General features: G+C 41.6%; 1 protein-coding gene across 4 annotated transcripts in view; it reads right to left on the minus strand.

The window, feature by feature from the left end:
- Positions 1–4216: 4216 nt before the first annotated feature.
- The window catches only part of LOC107706559 (protein shisa-6 homolog), a 53791-nt gene continuing 37516 nt past the window's right edge, over positions 4217–20491 (minus strand). The window contains exons 5-9 of one of the 4 annotated variants that reach the window (XM_016510311.1): positions 17222–17260; positions 10857–10919; positions 8824–8844; positions 8088–8240; positions 4217–5267 (exon numbers count right to left, since the gene is read on the minus strand). In XM_016510311.1, coding sequence (XP_016365797.1) covers positions 4483–5267; positions 8088–8240; positions 8824–8844; positions 10857–10919; positions 17222–17260 — 1061 coding nt within the window. In that variant the 3' untranslated portion in view covers positions 4217–4482. The remainder of the gene's footprint in view (positions 5268–8087; positions 8241–8823; positions 8845–10856; positions 10920–17221; positions 17261–20491) is intronic. The other 3 variants (XM_016510313.1, XM_016510312.1, XM_016510314.1) reach the window with 3 other exon arrangements.

Below are 20491 nucleotides of genomic sequence, written 5' to 3' on the forward strand. Positions count from 1 at the left end.
TTTCCACTGCGTGTTCAACACCGAGCTGAAAACCACATTTTGTGTGTGTTTGTTTATGGCAGCGACTGAGCTGAAGATCAGATCATTAGGACTAAGAATCTTTCGAAGCCATTAAAGAAGAAAATGTGGTTTTCTCCTCAGATTGCTTTTGTATTGATTGTGGATATCAGCTGAGGAGATCAGAGCGTCAGACATTGGCAGCTGTCCATGATTAAATCAACAATAAATTGCTGAAAGCTATTAATCAAGTCGGTCACGATACAGCTGATTACACAGTCCATCTTAAAGAGTTTCTGTTATCCTAAACTCACACCAGTGGGATGTTGCTCATGTGTGAGCTTTTTTTTTTTTTTCCTGCAAGCAACCAAATTTTGAAATTTGCTTTATGAAACCGGAGAGTTAGCAGGGCTTTCAAGATCCAAAAAAATAATAATAATCTACAAAGGTATCATAAAAGTCCACGAGTTTTGCACTGCTCTGAGTCATATTAGAGCTCTGTGTGTCAGTGATTGCAAATGCATTCATGCTGTTGAGACCATACGTGCAATATGCGCACGAGCAAATGAGATTTGTGCACTGTGGCAATGGACACGACATCCAGTGTGATAACTAGCATATGAAATCAGAAGACTTGGAAAAATCATATTGACTACTGTTGAGGTTGTTTCTGAATCTCTCGGAGCTTCACATGCCCCTGATCGCTTTCATTTTAGAGTCTGAACATTCAGCCTGTCCTGTGAAAGAAAGAAACTGATGCTGGTTTAGAGCGACACGAGTGTGACGATGATAGTACTATTTTTTTGATAGACTACAGTAGTACGTAACGTGTATTTCTTCTCAAGTAAGAAGGAAGTTTGGGTCAAAGATCAGGGGCAGTGCAGGTCTGTCCGGTGGCATCGGTGACTCAGAATCATCTGAACATGTGCACCGCTCACACCTGACCATTCATATTTCACCTCACACAGCGGATGTTTGCGCCGCCGGGTGCATGCGCTGGGCAAAGTGTCAGGCTACAGCAGAAATCTATCACAGACTCCTGCTCAGAATGTAAAGGAGGAAGCTGTAATCATTTCCATGGGAAATGCTGGTTGCTAGGCTACAGGTCAGTCTTGAGAAATGACTTAGGAGAGAGCCGGCGATGGCGCAGTGTATGTAATATTAAAGCAGGCTAATTTGCAGAGAATCGCAGCATTTCTTCACTTTGGCTTTCTGAAATATGGTAATTTGAGACCAGAGCAAACTTATTGGAAGCGCTTGGAGCCGCTTTGTTTTCTCTAAAAGCTTTTGAAATGCACCGTTGCCTGTATTATTCACAAGTACCGTGCGGAATATGAAGATTTATGTGGCGTATTCGACCCTTATGAGAGTCCTTAAGAGAATGTTGGAAAGTATTTTCAGTGTATTATTGTACAGGCACAAAGACTAAACTGTCAGTTTTCAATAGAAAAATGCCTTTTTCAGAAGCACGTTCCCATCTACTGCAGTTAAAAAGCCGCCTCTCGTCTCTGCGCTCAGCCGTTCTGACAGACAGATGGTAAATAATTAACGAATTATGTTCCAAATTCATACAGGGAGAGCCTGCGTTAAACCTCAACCTGACTGGGATAACATTTTTAGCACGAAACATTGCGTTTTGCCTGAACAAGACTTTGCTCTCAGAAGTGACCTAGAGGGCTTTTCATTATTTTATATGGGACCGATGTTTTTAGTCAGCAGCCATTTGCAGAGCGGAAGCTTTCGCTCGCCTCGTGCTTCTGCTTTTACTTCAACCAGTCTGCTACACGGACTCCATTTAAGTGTCATATTTTCATCTAAATGCTGATATGGAAGACATGGGAACTGAGATAGGAGGCCGTCTCACTCCTACAGCTTTTGCAAATAAGGAATGTAAATGCAAAAGGCTTTGTTTGTGTGTGAGAATCGCATTTTCACCCCTGAAGTCCAATGAATTTAAAGGAGGTTCCGGCAGCTCCGGCTGGTACGCGAGCAGCGGGTATTAATTCACGTGTCCAAAAACTAAAAAAAACAACCCAACATGTCAGCTAGCTGCTGAAGCGTGTTCGGTTGGTTAGTTTTAAGACACATGGGCTTTTTCTGGCTCTGCATGAGAGCTGTACGGGGAAGACGTGGCGATTTGTCATGCTGCTCTGATTTCTAGGTGTAATGTAATTGCATTTATTTTCCTCTCAGACTATTTTACACAAGTGTTCCCAAAGTTTTAAAATGTAATATGATTTATAAATATACCAAAAACCATTTAAAAATGAATAGCTGTTTTCCTGAAACTTTCGGGCAAGGTTGTCTGTAGCAAAATGCTGAAGAGAAAGCTGGTGAACTGTAAGGTTAAAGGGGTTCGCCGGTCTCATGCTGTTCCAAACCTGTGTGACTTTAGCTGCGTTTCGAAGGCTGTGTCCTCCGCAGCTCACATTTGTTGGCCGTATACATCTTTTTGTAAATTGATTCAGTTTATAATGGATTTCACAAAAAAAGAACACTTTGTTCACATCTCTACTTCTCTCATGAACTATAATGAACATGTTCCTTAAATCATATGAATAGCGTTGAATATTGTGCAAGAGTCAATTACTGGTTTTGATGAGATTTTTATGGTGCTTTTTGTCATTTTCTCCTCGTTGACTTCCATGAAATATGACCAGTCTTACATTTGATCTTACGATCATTTCTCAAATGTGTGTACATGTGATTCAGAGTACAAACATACGCACAAAAAATGTGCATACTCCTCTCTTTCAGATGTGAAATCTATAAATCACAAATGATCTTGAAATTGTGCACAGCTGAATGGTTTCAGATCTGTAAACGATGCCTAATTAATGTCATTAACATATAATAGAGCACCAGTCAATGTCCAAATCCTTTACTTGAGAATGGCGAGTGGCAAGAATTGCTCGGATTTCCAATTACCTGCAGTACTCGGACACCGAAAAGTAAGCACTTTTCACATCAAAGTCCGTTTTTCTAAATATGAACATCGGTGAGGACACACACTCTAAGATCAAATCTGTACAAATTCACTTTTTGTAAATGAGGCCCCTGAACCGGAAGCAATGCAACCTGTTTTACAGAATACAGACGTTTTTTTTATAAAGCCTGTATAACTTTCTTCTGTGAAGCGCATAAAGAGAATTTTTGAAGAATAATCTGGCCACATTTCACTTCTACGCAACAATTTAGAAATTAGGCCCCAGGTCTTTTGTATGTGCTTCGGAAAATGTGGAGCTGGTTTATCTTAAGTAAGAAGTAACAAAACAGCAACAATAAAAAACAAGCTATCTAGGTTAGCTGATTACCTTAAAAATCCATAGAAATTGGCATCAGTTCATACTCTTTTCTCCGACAAGTGGATGAGACCTGTTTAGGTCAGGTGACGTTCATCATACACCCCAGTGTATTTTAGGATGAACTATAGCTAACCCTAACCTTGTTTTCTTAAAAATGGCTTATCTTTATTCACTGAATTTAGCTGTTTTCTATATCATGAAGCTCTTTCGTATACTGTATTTCAGTGTTTTTTGAGGCACACAAACCTTTTTTACATTCATTTTTATGTTTAGAAAAATAAGGACGGTTTATTTGAAGCTACTACAACAAGCATAATATACTCATTTGTCACTGCAACACAGTCTACAGCCAGATATCAACAGTTGTCATTTTTTTCAACAACATTCGCCCGATTCCCATTCTACAAACACATTTGAAAGGACACACATACAGTATCATATTACTTTAAATGGTCCAACACTGGGTTAGTGGGTTGTCTATAGTTCTGAAGTCTTGAATCTCTAAAAATCAAGCTACAATAATACAACTGCCGACCAGAGCAGACTTGTCCATATACTGTGGCTAAAAGAGCTTATTTACAATCATCTTAGCAAAACAATTAATGGCCATTAACTGAAGAACAAACTGATACTTGCTAGCCATAACCAACCGAACGATTGAACAGAACAGAACGAAATGCAACTTTTACTTCATTGTGCTTTTTAACCCACAAAACCTCTTCGTCGTTGAAATAGAACATTTTCGTAGAGGCACCAAAAGAAGTGTGCAAACATCATGAGAACTTCTAAAGATATTGACTAGGACCAGAAGTACAAACAGTATTTGTATTTATATATATCTATATATATATGTATTTATATATAAATTTATATAGTTCTTTTCCATGTCCATACCTTTCATCGTACGTTCTTTCTTCTGACGCTCTGTGCGACTCCCCATGCAAAGCCCTTACGAATGCTGAATCTGGCAAGTGAGTCCTTCCATATTAGTGATCAACAAACAGATATAAATGAATGGATATGCACACAGAATCGTCTCAGTGTTGACTCTAGAGTAGCTGGTGCTGAGTCAGTCACTAGAAAACTGTTGAAAAGGACCGGATCCGAGTCTAGTCTGGCTCTTGGACGCTTCTGTTGTTGCTTGGCCTTGTGGCGCAACCATCCGCGAGTTTGCAAGCGGTTAAACAGTTACTTCAGTCTTGCTCCCTGTGCGGTAGTGATGGTGATGCTGCTGCTGCTGCTGCTGCGGGACGTAGTGCAGCTGCTCCATCGTCTGCGTGCGGCGCGAGGCGAAGACCTGCCTCTTGGAGGCCGTCTGGTTCATGGTCGCAGTGTTCTGCGGGGTGTTGTTCGAGGCACTGGGATGGGAGTGCATTTTCGTCATCTTGTAGCAGTCCAGGATAGGCGTGGTGGGCATAAACACGTCCGTGTGGGATATGGCTCTGGACATGGACTTGTCGCTGTGGAACCCGGAGCGCTTGATGGACATCATCTTGTCAGGGGAGATCAGCGGATCCTTGGAGTGAAGGCGGTCCTGTGAGTAGAGGCGGTCCTGGGAATGCAGGCGTTCCTGAGAGTGAAGGCGCTCCTGCGACATCAAGCGGTCCTGTGTGTGGATGCGGTCCTGGGAGTAGTGGCGGTCTTGTGAGACGAGCCGCTCGTGGGAGCGCAGGCGCTCGGCCGACAGGAGCTGCTCGTCGGAGAGGATGCGTCCGCCGTATGGGGAGATGTCGTAGGGAGACATGGGATAGTCGTTTGCGTGGCTGCGCTCGGGGGACAGCACGCGGTCCTGGGACATGGCCCTCTGGACTCTGCGGGGACGCTGGCGGGGCGCTTGCTGCTGCTGCTGCTGGCTGCTCTGGGACTCCTGGTTCATCTTGATCATGTGCAAGGGAAGAGTTCCTTGCGCCGCTAGGTCTGGAAGATTCCTCTTCCTGCTGTAGTAGTCGTCAACGTCCTTATCCGCTGCATGAAAGCACAAGCAGTGTAAGTTTCAGAGCATTCAAGTCAACATGAAATCAAAAGTTGGTTAGTTGTCAAACTGCCTTTGTCTCTCAAACGACTTCCCTTTTCGGCTGACTTTTTTAACCACCTGGGTCTGTTCTGATATATGGAGACTTTTATTTACGAATCATCAATGGATAAACCCAAGTCTCATACATTATTTTTTTTTTTGGTTACACTTCATATAAGTAACTTTGCAACTACATGTCAACTAGCAGTCATTACAGTATCAGTAGACTGTCTGCTTTTTCATGGACATTCTACTGACTATAAGGAGCTTTGCAAGTACATGTCAACTCATTCTACTAACCCTAACCTAACAGTTTACTAACACTCTGAGAGTTACTGAAGTTGGAATTAATGAGAGTTAATTCACATGGTTACACATAGTTTTTCTTGCTGAATATCCTTTTTTGCTTGGAACTGCATAAGATTACAGAAGTAAAATGGTTTCGCAAGCCATTTAAACTACAGCGAGTAGTGAGGAGTCAAGTAGGGTTGCAAAGAGGTGGAAACATTCCAGACATTTTGGAAACGTCCCAGGATTTTTTGGAAACTTTCAGAAATGTTTGGACATTTCCAGAAATTTACCGGATATTTTCTGCCCATTTGCAACCCTAGAGTCAAGTAATAAGATACTTTCAATCACAGAGGCTTTGCTCTTCTTCAAGATTCATCATGAATCACAGCTTGAGAGCTTCAGGACACAAACACGTTCAGGACAGTCTGGACAGCCAGCGACTGTACTGTCACAAACTGCGTGATTGGAACTGGAAATAATGAAATTATCCACTGCTCGTAATTAATATATTCTGGGGGAGCTAATGCCCTTGAGATCTCAGTTACACTTGATAGATTTCTCCACACATTTAGAGCCCAGTAATATCGAAGTGAATGCAATAAAGGAGTGTATCAAACAAAATTACAGCCACAAATCTTTCTATTAGTGAGAATTAATCGAATAACTGTGACTGTGAAGTTTTGCAAAAAATAACAAAAATGCACAATAATTCACAGCCCGAGGTAGTGCCAGTCATATTAGTGGGACATCTGAAACAACGTATCTTGAGGGGATTAGATTCAGTTTTTTAGGAGATAAAAGAGCTAAATAACACCATTTATCTCACGCTCGTCGAAAGGACGAACACTGTGTTATGTGGGGAAATTAATGGCACATAATCTGTTTATGGTGATTACAGATTAAATTAATCTTCTTCATAAAGACGTATCCTTTTGAAGGTTTGTGAATATTAGCAAAATAAACATCAGGAGAAGAGGAGGAGGATGCTGGAGACAATATTAACAGGACTCTACCGCACGGAAACGGCACAGCGCTCAGCTCTTTCCTGCTAACTGCATCCAACATCCAACACGATCTGTCAGTGCAAAACACCACTGAAGCTCCAAAAGAACAGCTAAGTCTTTTGGCTACACCCTACAACAAATAACTTGCTTCAGAGGCATATCTGAGATTCGATGGAGGCGCTGCCGCAGGAGGGTCTGCTGCCCTGAATAGTTTAGTGTATAACTGCATGTTTTCGCTGGTGGAGGCTCGGTGGACGCGGAAGAACTGCAGATGAGCGGGGCTGTCAATTTCCCTGGCCACGGCTGGGTTCAAGGCCAGAAGTGATCTGAGGCGTTCTTTATGCAATTACACAAGCCTCAGGGGAATGTACTCTTCACTGAGGGAATATAATGAGCTGAGACCTTATTACACAGCAAAAAAACCTGCCACTAACTGAATCAATAGGATAGGGCTAAGGCCACGAGAAAGCTTTACTCAGTGATATCAGATTCAGATCGAATCCGTGGTAGTGGGTAATGACCGCCTGTTGAGGACGAATGCTAACAGTCCTGATGAGATGAAATGAAGGCTCTGATCTCGGCGGTGAGCCATAAAATATCCCTTTTATCACTGTTAATTTATGCTCATTCTTGCTACACTACTCTTAACTCATATGACTCGGAATGGAAAATGTATTAGTATACTCTATATAGAAATTAATGTGAACCTAAAATCAATGAGTGCTTTTAATAAAGTGTTGTGCACTGTTGCATGAACCGCAAAATTAATTGTAAAGTATTACAATTTAATTACATAAAGAGAAAATTATTTGATACTCTGTATCTCACAACTGCGACTGCTTTCTCATAACTTTGAGACCTTATTTCATAATATTCATAACTAATGTTAACAAATGGAAACTTATCGTGAATTATTACTTTATAATATAATAAAATATACATGATAAAATGAATAGAAAAGTATTTGTAGATGATGCCAACCCCTCAGAGGACCTCAGATGATGCCAACCCTGAAACAACATACAGAACTACCACATTTAGCTATAAGTTTGATTGCATCATATAATAATTGCTGTTAATAGTGTTCATCGTCTGTTTGATTACGTCATTAACTGAATTTTACTGTACATTTCTGTCATATGTACATTAACTGACAGTCACCACTGATAAGCTACTACTAAATATTGCTGTAAAGTTGCTTTGCAACTATTTGTATCGTGAAAAGCGCTATACAAATAAACTTGAATTGAATTGAATGTGTGACAAGTATCTCACATCAGCATGTTTTGTAATGGCAACTCTAGATCTCACAACTGGGACTTTATTTATCTGTGTGACTAATGTTAACGAACTGAACTTTATTTTAAAGTTTAGCTGAAAATAAAACAAATAGAGCAATATTTGTTAAGGCTAAACTGTCAGAAATCACTAGAGACCCCTAAAGAGAGATCATGCTTAGCAGAGCTGAGGACATACTTAGTCTCTTGAGCGAGGAGTATTTGTTGAGGTCCGCTTTCACGGCAGATTCGTAGGACGGGGGGAGGTGGGACAGGCTCTGGAAGGAGCGTGAGAAGGACAGATCGTACGGCTCAGTCTGTGAGGTGAGGATACTGTTCATCCGGGTGCTCTCTGTGGGCAAGACAAAACAAACCATCCAATCTTTATCTGGGTAAAGTCAAAATCACAAATGCAGACATCTCCACTGTCAATCAGAAGCTCTGTTGTCAGGTTTTCTGCACACATTTGACATGTTGAAAGACATTACTGTCAGGAGGGATGAAGGGGATTTAGTGGCCAGAAAAAGACCAGAGTCGCAGTGCCATGGTGACCAATGGCATTCGATCGGCCGTCGCATTGATAGCAGAGGAGCGGTTTGGTGACTGATGTCATGTGACGTGTGTGTGGTGGCCCCTGCATGCCCGTCACGCCAGTCTGAGTCTGGGCAGGCTGAGGATCAAGCCCTGGTTAAAAATAGGGCAGAGTCTAGCGCAGCAGAATGGGGCGGGACGCGACAACACTCCAGGGAGCCGGTGGGAGCTCGGTCTGCAGGTGGAGTGGGGGGATACGAAGGACGAGCAATGTTTACACAACAGCATTTTGCACTCGCTCAGTTCATGCCATGGGGTTTGTGAAGTGGAAAACATTCATCTTCATTGGAGGGAGGAGGAGGAAGAGGAAAGATAGAGAATCAATGAGGTTCAAGATAACTTACCATGCCTTAGAGATCTGTGAGCTGGGCAATTCAAGGGAAAAAGAACGCAGTTCAATAACAGCACTATGTGGAGAGAGCAGATGAAATAGAGTTGGGGACGGGCTGCTTTGTGTTCTCGTGCTCTTCTAATGATGAAGCATTGTGAAATGGCATTTTGATTTGGGCTTTTTGTCAGAGTGACTATTTGCACCCGCTGTAGAGAACAGGGTCCACACAACATGACGAGTTTCACAGCAACAGTGTGGAGTAACCAGACAAACTATGAGAACACGTGATGTGGATGTTAGAGACGTGTGCAGCATGTGTTCAGTACTGCACTCGCAGGTGAGGCCACTTCATGTTCTGCATATAGACATCATTCTGTCTGCCAGAAACACTCTAGGATCCAGAGTGGGCTTTTGGACAATTACCACTGGAAACCAACAAAAATGATTTTATTATATAATGGATATAACAGTGGCTTGGCCATGCTGCTGTTTATCTGCTAAGGCCAGCAAACCATCTTGATTTAATGTTTGTTTTTTTCCCTGTTATGAATTCATTATTTCTTCAGGTTGTCCTTTACCAATGCAAAGTCACCTAAAAGTTTTGCTGCCCAATATTTTTGTGGAAACTGTGATACATTTTATTTTTCAGGATTCACAGATGAAAAGAAAGTTCAAAAGGACAGCATTTATTTGAAATAGAAATATTTTGCTTTACTAGCACTTTTGATCCATTTAATGCATATTTTTGCTAACTTTGAATGGTAGTGTGTTATTGAACTATGTGTAATGTGTGGGTGTGTGTTATTTTGTTAAATACTATTTTAATAGCATATGTTGCTAGACAAATTGTGTAAATAATGTACAGGCTCTTAAGAGATTGATATCTGCTGAAGCCATATTCAGACGGGGTTTTACATGGAGAGGTGAGGCAACGTAATTATTACCAGAGCTTCTCAGTGATTTTAGTCCTGTATGAATGTGCCATCTCAGTAAACATTACGGATAATGTCAGTAAAGAGTACGGCGACTTTTACCTTCTGGAAAAAGGTCTGGAAAAATTACCTCAGGTAATGCTAATCCCATGTGAGTAGACCAGCTGTAAATAAGTATGTAAATATTCTGTAATTTCCTGTTTAAATGTAGTTTTACTGAGATTTCTTATTCCATGCGAATTGGCCATTAATATTCCAAACGTCCTGTGTCCGAATAGGGCTTTAGATGCTAAAAAGATGGCAGGCTGAGCTGACCGATGCTTCAGAGATAACTACTGTATAAGCACAGGCTACGTAAGTCATTATAAATCACAGCAAGATGGGAAGAGTATCTCTTTTCATGCAGTGAATTAGCTGCTCTGTGTGAACGCAATAACAGGCAAAAACACTGATCCTTCGGGGAGCCTTTGAAGCGTGTTGGGTGGGAAAGCGATTCATCTTTAGACTCCTATCCTCCACCAACCCAAGCCAGACTCGAATGCTTCACCAACAGCAGGGATTTAATCAGTGCTAACAATCTGAGCCGTTTCTGCTCACTAGTGAGAGGCTTTCCAGCTGCACATTACAGCAACAGCAGCCCGAGCCCTGCTTTCATAGAGCCTTCAATAAAACATTCTGGGGACAGATGATGAGAGTTTTGAGGCATGAGTTTGAACGGATGGTGTCCTCTGAACACAGATGGGATAGTGCTTTGACGAATTGGGCATGCAGAGCTATAAAGGTCTCGTTTCAGGTCACAGAAATATAACGTGAGGCTCCAGGTGTCAGACTTATAAGATTTGACATGTCAGAGAGGTTCAGGAAAGCACAGTAATTCACTGCATGGCTGGCTGTAAATTGCGTCCTCTCCAGAACATGAACTCAAATCAAGGTCCTCGGTTTGTTTAATGGTAGTGATGATGATGAAGATGGACAACACCATCCATGTAAAACCAACTGTTCAAAGGACCAGCTGATCTTGAAGGCATGCGAACACAAACAATCAATGTAAAGCACTCGACAGTAAGATTATCCCGGTGACATGGTGCTGTTAGATGAGGAACAAGGTCCTTACCATTTTTTGGTGTTCGAGTTGGGCTACTGAGACCAAGATGGTTGTAATTATGTTGATGGGCTCCTGCAGAAAAAGCAATGACAAGTCTGATTTGGTAGCAAAATAAAGGCAAGCATGATCGATTCTAATCCAGAGTGTGATCACTTCAATGGGAGAAATGGCCTTTAGCAAGAAGGGAAGCACATTAATAGCAAAGATAAGCATTGCAACATGCACTACATGGCCAAAAGTATGTGCACCACCAATATGTGCTTGTTTTCGATTTCATTCCAACACCCCGGGCTTTAAATAGGGAGTGGATCCTCCTTTGCTGCTCTTGATTGCTGTGATGTTTGGTGCAGGATACTCAATCCTTTCCACACCAGACTCACTAAACCTTTCCATGAGTCTTTAGCACGGTCCTTTATCATCACCTTTTTGATCATTGCCAAATCAAAAATGATTTCATTTTTCAGAACTAAAAACATCTGCTTAAGCAGATAGCATGGCTAAATGTTTGATTTCACGCATGTTAATAATGTGTGTACCTAAAACAGCTAAACCTGTTCATTAGAAGACATCCACATACTATATATTTGGCTATTTAGTGCACATAAAGCATATGACAAAAGTAGCATCAGCAACAAATAACACACGTACAGTCAACATTGGTGGTCAACCAGCTTTTTAAAAATATTTAAGTTAATAAAAGTAAATGCTTATTGTTATTATTGTAAAATGTAAAATTAAACTCATTTACACAACATTTGCTCAAAATCACTGACATGATACTTGAAAACACTAATTATGCATTATTCTTTGACAGGGAACTATACATTTTCAAACTGGCACTTGGCAGAATGACCACTTTTGTTAATCGCTCATGCAGGCACAGTTATTGAATGATGGCCCTAATCTCACACATCCGAACATGGAGCGATGCAATTCTCCATCACTCACCAACAGCTGTAGAAAAGCAAGACCGTGTCATTTACTAAATTGGCGGTTGTAGCAATAATGGACGCGCTGCATATGACGATGTGCATTAGTTCAGAGTTCATCATCAGCACGTCATTGAGAAGCGTTGAGGCTGCTTCACCAGCTGACATTTCTATTTTCTCAGGAGCTCTATTACAGGACTGAAGTTGCTCTGTCATCTGTCATGAAGTCTGCACACATGTGTGTGTGTGTGTGTGTGTGTGTGTGTGTTTAGCGTGGCTGGCGGCCGATGGCTCTGTGATGGGCTGCGATGGACCGCGGTGATGAATGGCAGCCATTCTGAGCTGGCAAAGATGGGCTCATGAAGCGCCTGTGATAAATGGATGAATACTAGAGGGAGCACAGCGTTCTGCTCGTCTGGATATCTGCTGTTGTGCCTGTTTAAAAATGCATTAGAGTGACTAGTTTAACATCCATTTACATCTGTCATGGAGCTCAGATGATTGAAGACCCCTGTTTCGCTAGAACGGAGTCAATCATTGCTGTTATTCGATGAGATGGAGGTGTTTTTACTCAATAACCTCTAGTCTGTATACTAGGGGTGTAACGGTACATGTATTCGTCCCGAACTGTCACAGTACGGACATCACGCTTCGCTTCATTTAGTCAGATGACAAATACAGTCAGTCATAGGCGATCAATCCAGAAGTGGGCATGCGAGGTAATACAACGCTAACCGTCACAACAGGAAAGAGCAGAAGAAGAGACTATGCAGCAACCCAAAACAAGAACGGCGAGTTCAGATGCCACACAAGAGCTCGAAGAGCCGCCTTCTTGTTTTGAATCATCAGTGTGGGAAAGATGCACCAGTCGACCGGCTATAAATCTGAACTTGTTTTTAGTTTTATTTTGGTTGATCTATATTCCGGAATTACACACAAAGTGAATTGCAATCATTCCCCCCCCCAAAAAAAATTTCCAGTTGTACCGAACTCGTATCGAATTGTGGCCCCAAAAACCGAGGTATGTACCGAACCGTGACTTCTGTGTACCGTTACACCCCTACTGTATACTGTATATGCACAATATAGATTTAGTAATATAATTTTTGTTTATAACAGGGTTCCTCAACGTTTTCAGGCCGACCCAGACTACAGTAATGTCAGTAACACAGGCCAAACTTACAGTAGGAAATCCAAATACACTGCACAATGACAGACTAAATCCAGAAGAACTGTGGCCATGTCTCCAAGACGCTTCAAGAAACCTTCCTGTAAAGCTACCTGAGAAACAAGTGCAAGTGCACCGAGGACAAAAGCTGCTTCAAACGCAAAGGGTGGTCGCACCAAGTCTTGATTTAATTTAGTTAATAGAAGTTAATTGATAAAGAAAATCTATTTATGACATTATTTTTGAAAGCATCCTGACTTTACAGCATTTTTGCACAAGTGCCTAAAACTTTTCACAGTACTGTAGCTTTGCAGGAAAGTTTTTCTTGAAGCGTCTCGGAGACAGTTCTTCTGGATTGAGTCTGTCTCAGTTTGTTCTGTTTCTTCATGTAATCGCAGACGGACTGGATGATTGTGAGATCAGATCTCTGTGTGCAGACCTGGCTGCTGTCAGACTCCTTGTGCAAACAAAAATCTCACTGCATTATTACAATTAATGGCAAAATTAATGTTTGTAAATGTAAGCTGATATTTCCTACTGACACACTACAGCAAACGATAGACATAACTGACTTAAAACCATTGTTGCTGTTGAAAATACTAGTGTTCTAATATTCTTGGCCACCACTGTAAGTAAAAACAGAAATATTGTAAAATAGTATTACAATTTAAAATAACTTTTTTTAATGTGAATATATTATAAAATGTCATGTATTTCTGTGATGCAAAGCTTTTTCAGCATCATTACTCAGTGTCATCAGTGTCACATGATCCTTCAGAAATTTAGAGCTGCTTTACAGCAGAACTGAATTATTTTTGCATCACTGAATCATTATTTTCTTGTTTATCACTGTACTGTAAAGCTGCTGTATTATATTAAGAGCTATACTGTATAAATAAAGGTGACTTGACTTGAAATCATTGTAATATGCTGACTTGCTGTTCAAGAAACATTTGCATGGAATCTGTGATTTCTTTTGATGAATAGAAAGTTCAAAATAACAGCTTTTATTTGAAACAGAAATCTTCTGTAACATTATAAATGTATTTACTGCTACTTTTGATCAAATTAATGCAGCCTTGCTGAATGAAAGCATATAAACGGCAGTGTATTTGTTCACTGAAAAATCCTGTTTCTGGAATAATACGTCAAAAAGGGAATCAATGTAAGCTAAAAGCATGATTTTATTGTCTTATACTGTATGTGTTTCATTGTTCAGCACGGTCTGAGATGAGAAGTACTGTATTAGTCTGATGATCTCCTCGCACTGTCTACAAGCACTGATTAAAAGTGACAAAGTAAAAGTTAAGGAGGCAAACACTACATTCACAGCAGCACCGATGAAAACCAGAGCTCAAAGCGAGTCTTGAGTTCTAATTAATAAGAAGCATCGTCCAGTTCAGTGATCCTGCTTTAATCTGGGGACCAATTAGTTGCTTTTGAGAAGGTGGTTAGTTGAAGTCTGGCTGCGGGCCGGAGGTCTGAGCTTTCTCCAGTCACTCTCTCTCAGCATACGTGCAATTTGGGCTCGCTCGGCCCAAGGCTCTCAGGTCATTTAGTCAACAAGAAGGGGCTCGAGCCGACTGCTCGTAACGCGTCGTGAGGTTAATGAAGAGTTTCACCAGCTCTAGGAGAGGCTGTGTAATGCTGTCTGAGCTCTTCACTGATATAAGACTCAATCAGGTGAAACTGGAATCTTTTATTTTGTCTCTGAACCAGACAGCAGGTTGTAATGTTTGTTTTGCCTGGTTTATGATAGCATAAAAGAACACATAATGCCTTTAATAGCTTAAAAGCTGATGATTTCAGAGTTATCTTGAGCTGTTTGGAGAGACTCGCTGACATTAACAGCAGTGCGGTCGCTTTTAGAAGTCATAGCCTACAGCTGATGAATCGTCACTTTGCACATACTCCTGTTTCACATCTAATATAACCTGACAACAGTTTGAATAGTAATGTCCAGATGGCCAAGCAATGATTCAGTCGCTTGACATTTCTCTTGCTTTTCCTCCAGAGAATGAAATGCGTCGACATCATCAGAAGGGGTAGCTGTTTGTCATCGCATTTACATGAGATCTTTGTGGGCGCGTTTCATTTTACAGTATCATCAGATAGTCCAGGATTAGCGCAGAAGTAGCTTACAAGAAGGCGGTGCGCTTTATAATAAATCTCACGATAAGCAGGCTTAATAACTGAAACAATTACAACAGTAATAGCATACATCTCATGAGTCGTGGTAATAAATGATCCCAATATAGCTGATACCTGGAATAAAACAACAAGTTGAAAGTTCATTTACGAAGAGAGCATGATTGACATTTCCTCTGATTCCTGTGGAAACGAAGTTCAAATCAAATCAAAAATTTATTGCAAAAAACAAGTAGCAGCAAGTAAACAAGGTCATGCGAGAACATTTACATGAACAGCTGTGTAGCCTCTAGTGCTCGTTCCCTTCTGTCTCATCCGGTCCGGCCCTGTGTTGACGAGAATTAACAACACGCTTCTGCCTCCTTGATGAATACATCGTGCCAGAATCTTAGGTCAGTAAGCTTCCAGCATGCCAAGCACATCTTAGAGCACGGCCAAATACATCTGCTTGTCTGAGTTCCTTTGTTAAAATATCTGGCTGCGAATGACAGAAACCCCAATCTTCCCTGATAAGAACCTGACGAGAGCGGCGTATAGTCTGGAAAAGCCACTTGAGCCTGCTGCTCTCCAGAGGTGATGCTGACTAATGAGGGTCCGGAAGGGACTGAGACACCAGTAGGAGGGAGAAGAGTATGAGAGCGTCACATTTCCTTCCGGACGCTGGTCGAGTTTATGCACCTGCTCAAAATGCACAGCTATGACACTGCTTTAGAAACAGGGCAATAATGATATAGTCTTCTGGGGCCGGACCTCGCTGACAATTTGAATCCATTTCGCTTGCCCTTCTCCTCCGTTTTTGACGAAGGCAGAGGCGGAAAGCCACTGGGGTTTGGCATTTAACCACTGACAAAAACGGTTAACATTTAAATGTGAAATGTCATAGTAGTCCTACATGTATGAAAACGCAATTCCCCACTGAAGCCCACGGTTTGACTCGTCCTGCAATAAATGATGCTGTAACTGAACTGCGGTCGAGTTCTCTGTGAGCACCGTATGACATCTAATCACAGTACATACACTGCTCTTGCTCAGTATTTGTGTATTGTTATCCAGGAAACATTCTTAAAATCAAGATTTAGATATTTTTAGAGAAGTTGTGTTCAGTGAGTTTTTAAAGTTATTTGCCAATGAACTGATGAACTGATGTTTGTTTTAAGCCAAACCCTTGATACATTTTGATGTATTTTTCAGAAAACAAGACTTAAGTCATTTTGCTACTCGACTAAATGTATCTTGATTTAAGAATTCTACTGGAAAACAAGACAAAAATACTGTGTAAGGACATTTTTTGCAGTGTATCTTCTTTACCAGAGAGTTTTCTTATTAACATGTGGATTTTGAGACACAGCAACCTTTGGCTCTTGAAGCAGAAGGGTGATGGGTAATAAAGCTTGTGTATTTGCTTTTAAAGCTGTGCTGCACTGACAAACACATACTGATTGAGTGACTTTACAGCTTCTCTCTCGGGATAAGATGGAAAAGCTCTGCGCTGGATCGTTTAGCAATATCACAGACATTTCAACAATTTCATGGACACTGACCCAGACACGTTCGCTCCATACTAAACAGGACATCAAAGCACTGAATGTACCTGCAGATCCTTTCAGATGTGTTTTATTTTGTTTTTATTCATTTACTTCTCATAAATGTAAATAAAGACCGTTTAACTCACAAGAAAAACAGCAACAACAACAAACATGTACAAACACATTTTAAAAAGACCCTTTGGCTTGCACATACCAGGTTGGAGGACGCCGGCAGACCATCTTCTTGCGAGGAGCATCATCACGTTGCCCACAGAGATAAGCACAGATTTTTCTGATGTCTTCTTTAATTAATAAGAAGTAACATCATTCAAAACTGTCTTTATCCCTGCGCTAGCATGCGTGCTCCTCTGTCTGTCGAAGGCACTCTGAATCCGAAGCGATGGAGGAACAGATAATCCAGAGGAACAAAGACACTACAGGGGTGCAGATTAAGCAGGAGAAGAATGATCTAATCAGAGCTACACGGTGAGGAGTGAGCTTACACAGACTTACACATCCACCACAAACACAGACACAGGGCAAAGGCAGAGGCAGAGGCCGAGGGAAGAAACACACTCAACTACACAGAAGCAGCGTTCCTACCATGATGACTCTGAGACCGAACCGGCCAGTGCTTCTCCCCTGGAAGACACAACCAGGCAGAGTCAAGGTGAGTCAACAGATCAAACGCCTTTAACACCAGCATCACTTCCAGCAAAGCAACGGATGCTGGCGCTCATCACAAAAAAAGAATGACATTCTCCTTCCGCTCGGCAAACAATGGCTTTAGACTAAATCAATTAGGATGGAGTGAATCATCGGAGAGAATGGAACTGAAAGAAATGCTCACTCGGATGAATGCATTTTCGAATACGCTGCAATTATTGCTGTGAGCATTTGAATAACACAAAGTTTACTGTGCATTCGTAACAAACACCGTTGCCTTTTCATACTCTGGATGCACATTTTCACCCAAAACTGACAAACACAAAGCAGGTCACTGATGAGTCAAGTCAAGTTTTATTTATTTTTTTCTCAGAAATATTTGAGTATTGTTCGCCGTCTCTTTGTACAGTTCCTGTTTCTGAGAGGCCTGTAATCTGCTCGTGGCAGGATAATAGTTGACTTCAGGATTCACTGTGAGACGCATCAAATCTGAGGTGGCAGAAAAAATTCAATTTCTGTTCAATTTATGCAGTCGCAACACCCGTTACATTCTGTTATCCACATCCTCCCAGCTATACATACAATATAACTGAATATATACCAAAGTCAGCGTTCATCCAGCTAGATCTCTCTAAACACCTTATGAGTTCTGTCAGAGCTTTGAGCCCGACTAACACCGTCCCTTCTACTGATTAATAATGAGAGAAACGCACCACCAGGAAGGAGATGAAAAGATGCTATGAAGTAGCAAACAGTAATGCGCTCTGACCACAGGCTAGTGGAGGTGTAGCGCTTTCATCCATCATTATTGATTACATATCAGCATTTTTCACCAATCATCCTCAGTACCTTTGGCCACGGTGCAGTCCGACAGCCAGTGACTGAACTTTATTACATACCAGGTTAATACTGGGAATAATGGAAGAGAAACTCACGGGATTCATTGTCATCGAGGGTGAAGTGATAAACAAACGTCTTTCTTCATTGTGTTTTTTTTTTTGTCATGTAGACGAGTTCTGCTCTGTTAGGTGTAAAAGTACAATCTGTCTGACAGAACTACTAAGCCATGTAAGCACAATAATTATTAATGACAAATTCTGCTGATTTAATTGCTTACATACCATTTTTGGACCTTTTTGTTCATTTTTATTAATGGAACTGTATAAAAAGGACAGGGAAAGGGAAGAATGGGCGATCTGGCTCAAAGCATATACAATGAACACCAAATCACAATCTCAGTCCGCCTTATATTTAACATAAGAGTGGAAGCACAGCAATTTTCAAACCACTTTTCATGCTTTTTCTTCTTCTACAAAAATACTTCATGACTTCAGCATTGCAAATATGGTGTATAACAGGAAACAATGGGGAAAATGTGAGCTGGACTTAAACGTGTGAGTGTGTCAAGTCTAGTCACCTGTATTTCTATAGCGTTTTACAAAATACAGATTGCATCAAAGCAGCTTCACAATGATAGACAGGAAAATAGTAGAATCAATGATGGAAACTCAACTATGGAGACTATCAGATTCTGCTGTAAAGCAGCTGTAAAAGACAGTAGAGTCATTATTAAGATAAATTCAGTTCAGTGCTGGTTCAGTTCAGATCAATAGATCGACAGTTTGAAGTGTATACATTTTGAAATGAGTTCAATTCAGATAATAAGAGGTTAACAGAAGGTAGCGATGTCATTATTCAGTTCAGTGATGATTTAATTCAGTTCAACACCAGTGTCAATGTTGCGAGATGTGATTCAGCTGTAAAGCAGCTCTACAGAAGACGAAAGTACCATCATCCAGCTTACTTCACTTCAAGTTTTACTCTTTTTCAGTAATGTCAGTGCCGTAAAATCAATGATCGATAAATGTGAAGTGTCTTTTATGTGTTGTGTGAGTGTGTACTAGTGACTAGGCTGCGTCTATGGCACGACAGCAAACAGACTGGATTCAGTAACGTACTGGATTCAGACGCTGTCTGTAACGGACTGGATTCAAACGCGGTAGGTAACGGACTGCATTCAGAGGCAGTCAGAAAAAGACTGGATGCAAACACTGTCGGTAACGGACTGGATTCAGACGCTGTCTGTAACGGACTGGATTCAAACGTGGTAGATAACAGACCGGATTCAGATGCTGTCGGTAACTGACTGGATTCAGATGCTGTCGGTAACGGACTGGATTCAAACGTGGTAGATAACGGACCGGATTCAGATGCTGTCGGTAACTGACTGGATTCAGACGCTGTCTGTAACGGACTGGATTCAAACGTGGTAGATAACGGACCGGATTCAGATGCTGTCGGTAACTGACTGGATTCAGACGCTGTCTGTAACGGACTGGATTCAAACGTGGTAGATAACGGACCGGATTCAGATGCTGTTGGTAACTGACTGGATTCAGAGGCTTTCGGTAACGGACTGGATTCAGATGCTATCGGGAACGGACTGGATTCAGAGACTGTCGGTAACAGACTGGATTCAGACGCTGTAGGTAACGGACTGGATCCAGACGCTATCGGGAACGGACTGGATTCAGAGACTGTCGTAACAGACTGGATTCAGACGCTGTCGGTAACGGACTGGATTCAGAGGCTGTCGGTAACGGACTGGAATCAGAGTTAGTCAGTAACGGACTGGAATCAGAGTCAGTCAGTAACGGACTGGAATCAGAGTCAGTCAGTAATGGACTGGATTCAGACGCGGTCGGTTACGGACTGGAATCAGAGTCAGTCAGTAACGGACTGGATTCAGAGGCTGTCGGTAACGGACTGGATTCAGGCGCTGTCGGTAACGGACTGGATCCAGGCGCTATCGGGAACGGACTGGATTCAGAGACTGTCGTAACAGACTGGATTCAGACGCTGTAGGTAACGGACTGGATCCAGACGCTATCGGGAACGGACTGGATTCAGAGACTGTCGTAACAGACTGGATTCAGACGCTGTCGGTAACGGACTGGATTCAGAGGCTGTCGGTAATGGACTGGAATCAGAGTCAGTCAGTAACGGACTGGAATCAGAGTCAGTCAGTAACGGACTGGATTCAGAGGCTGTCGGTAATGGACTGGAATCAGAGTCAGTCAGTAACGGACTGGAATCAGAGTCAGTCAGTAACGGACTGGATTCAGAGGCTGTCGGTAATGGACTGGAATCAGAGTCAGTCAGTAACGGACTGGAATCAGAGTCAGTCAGTAACGGACTGGATTCAGA

This window comes from Sinocyclocheilus rhinocerous, unplaced genomic scaffold (assembly GCF_001515625.1).
Source record: "Sinocyclocheilus rhinocerous isolate Xijiao unplaced genomic scaffold, SAMN03320098_v1.1 scaffold3552, whole genome shotgun sequence".
NCBI lineage: Eukaryota > Metazoa > Chordata > Actinopteri > Cypriniformes > Cyprinidae > Sinocyclocheilus > Sinocyclocheilus rhinocerous.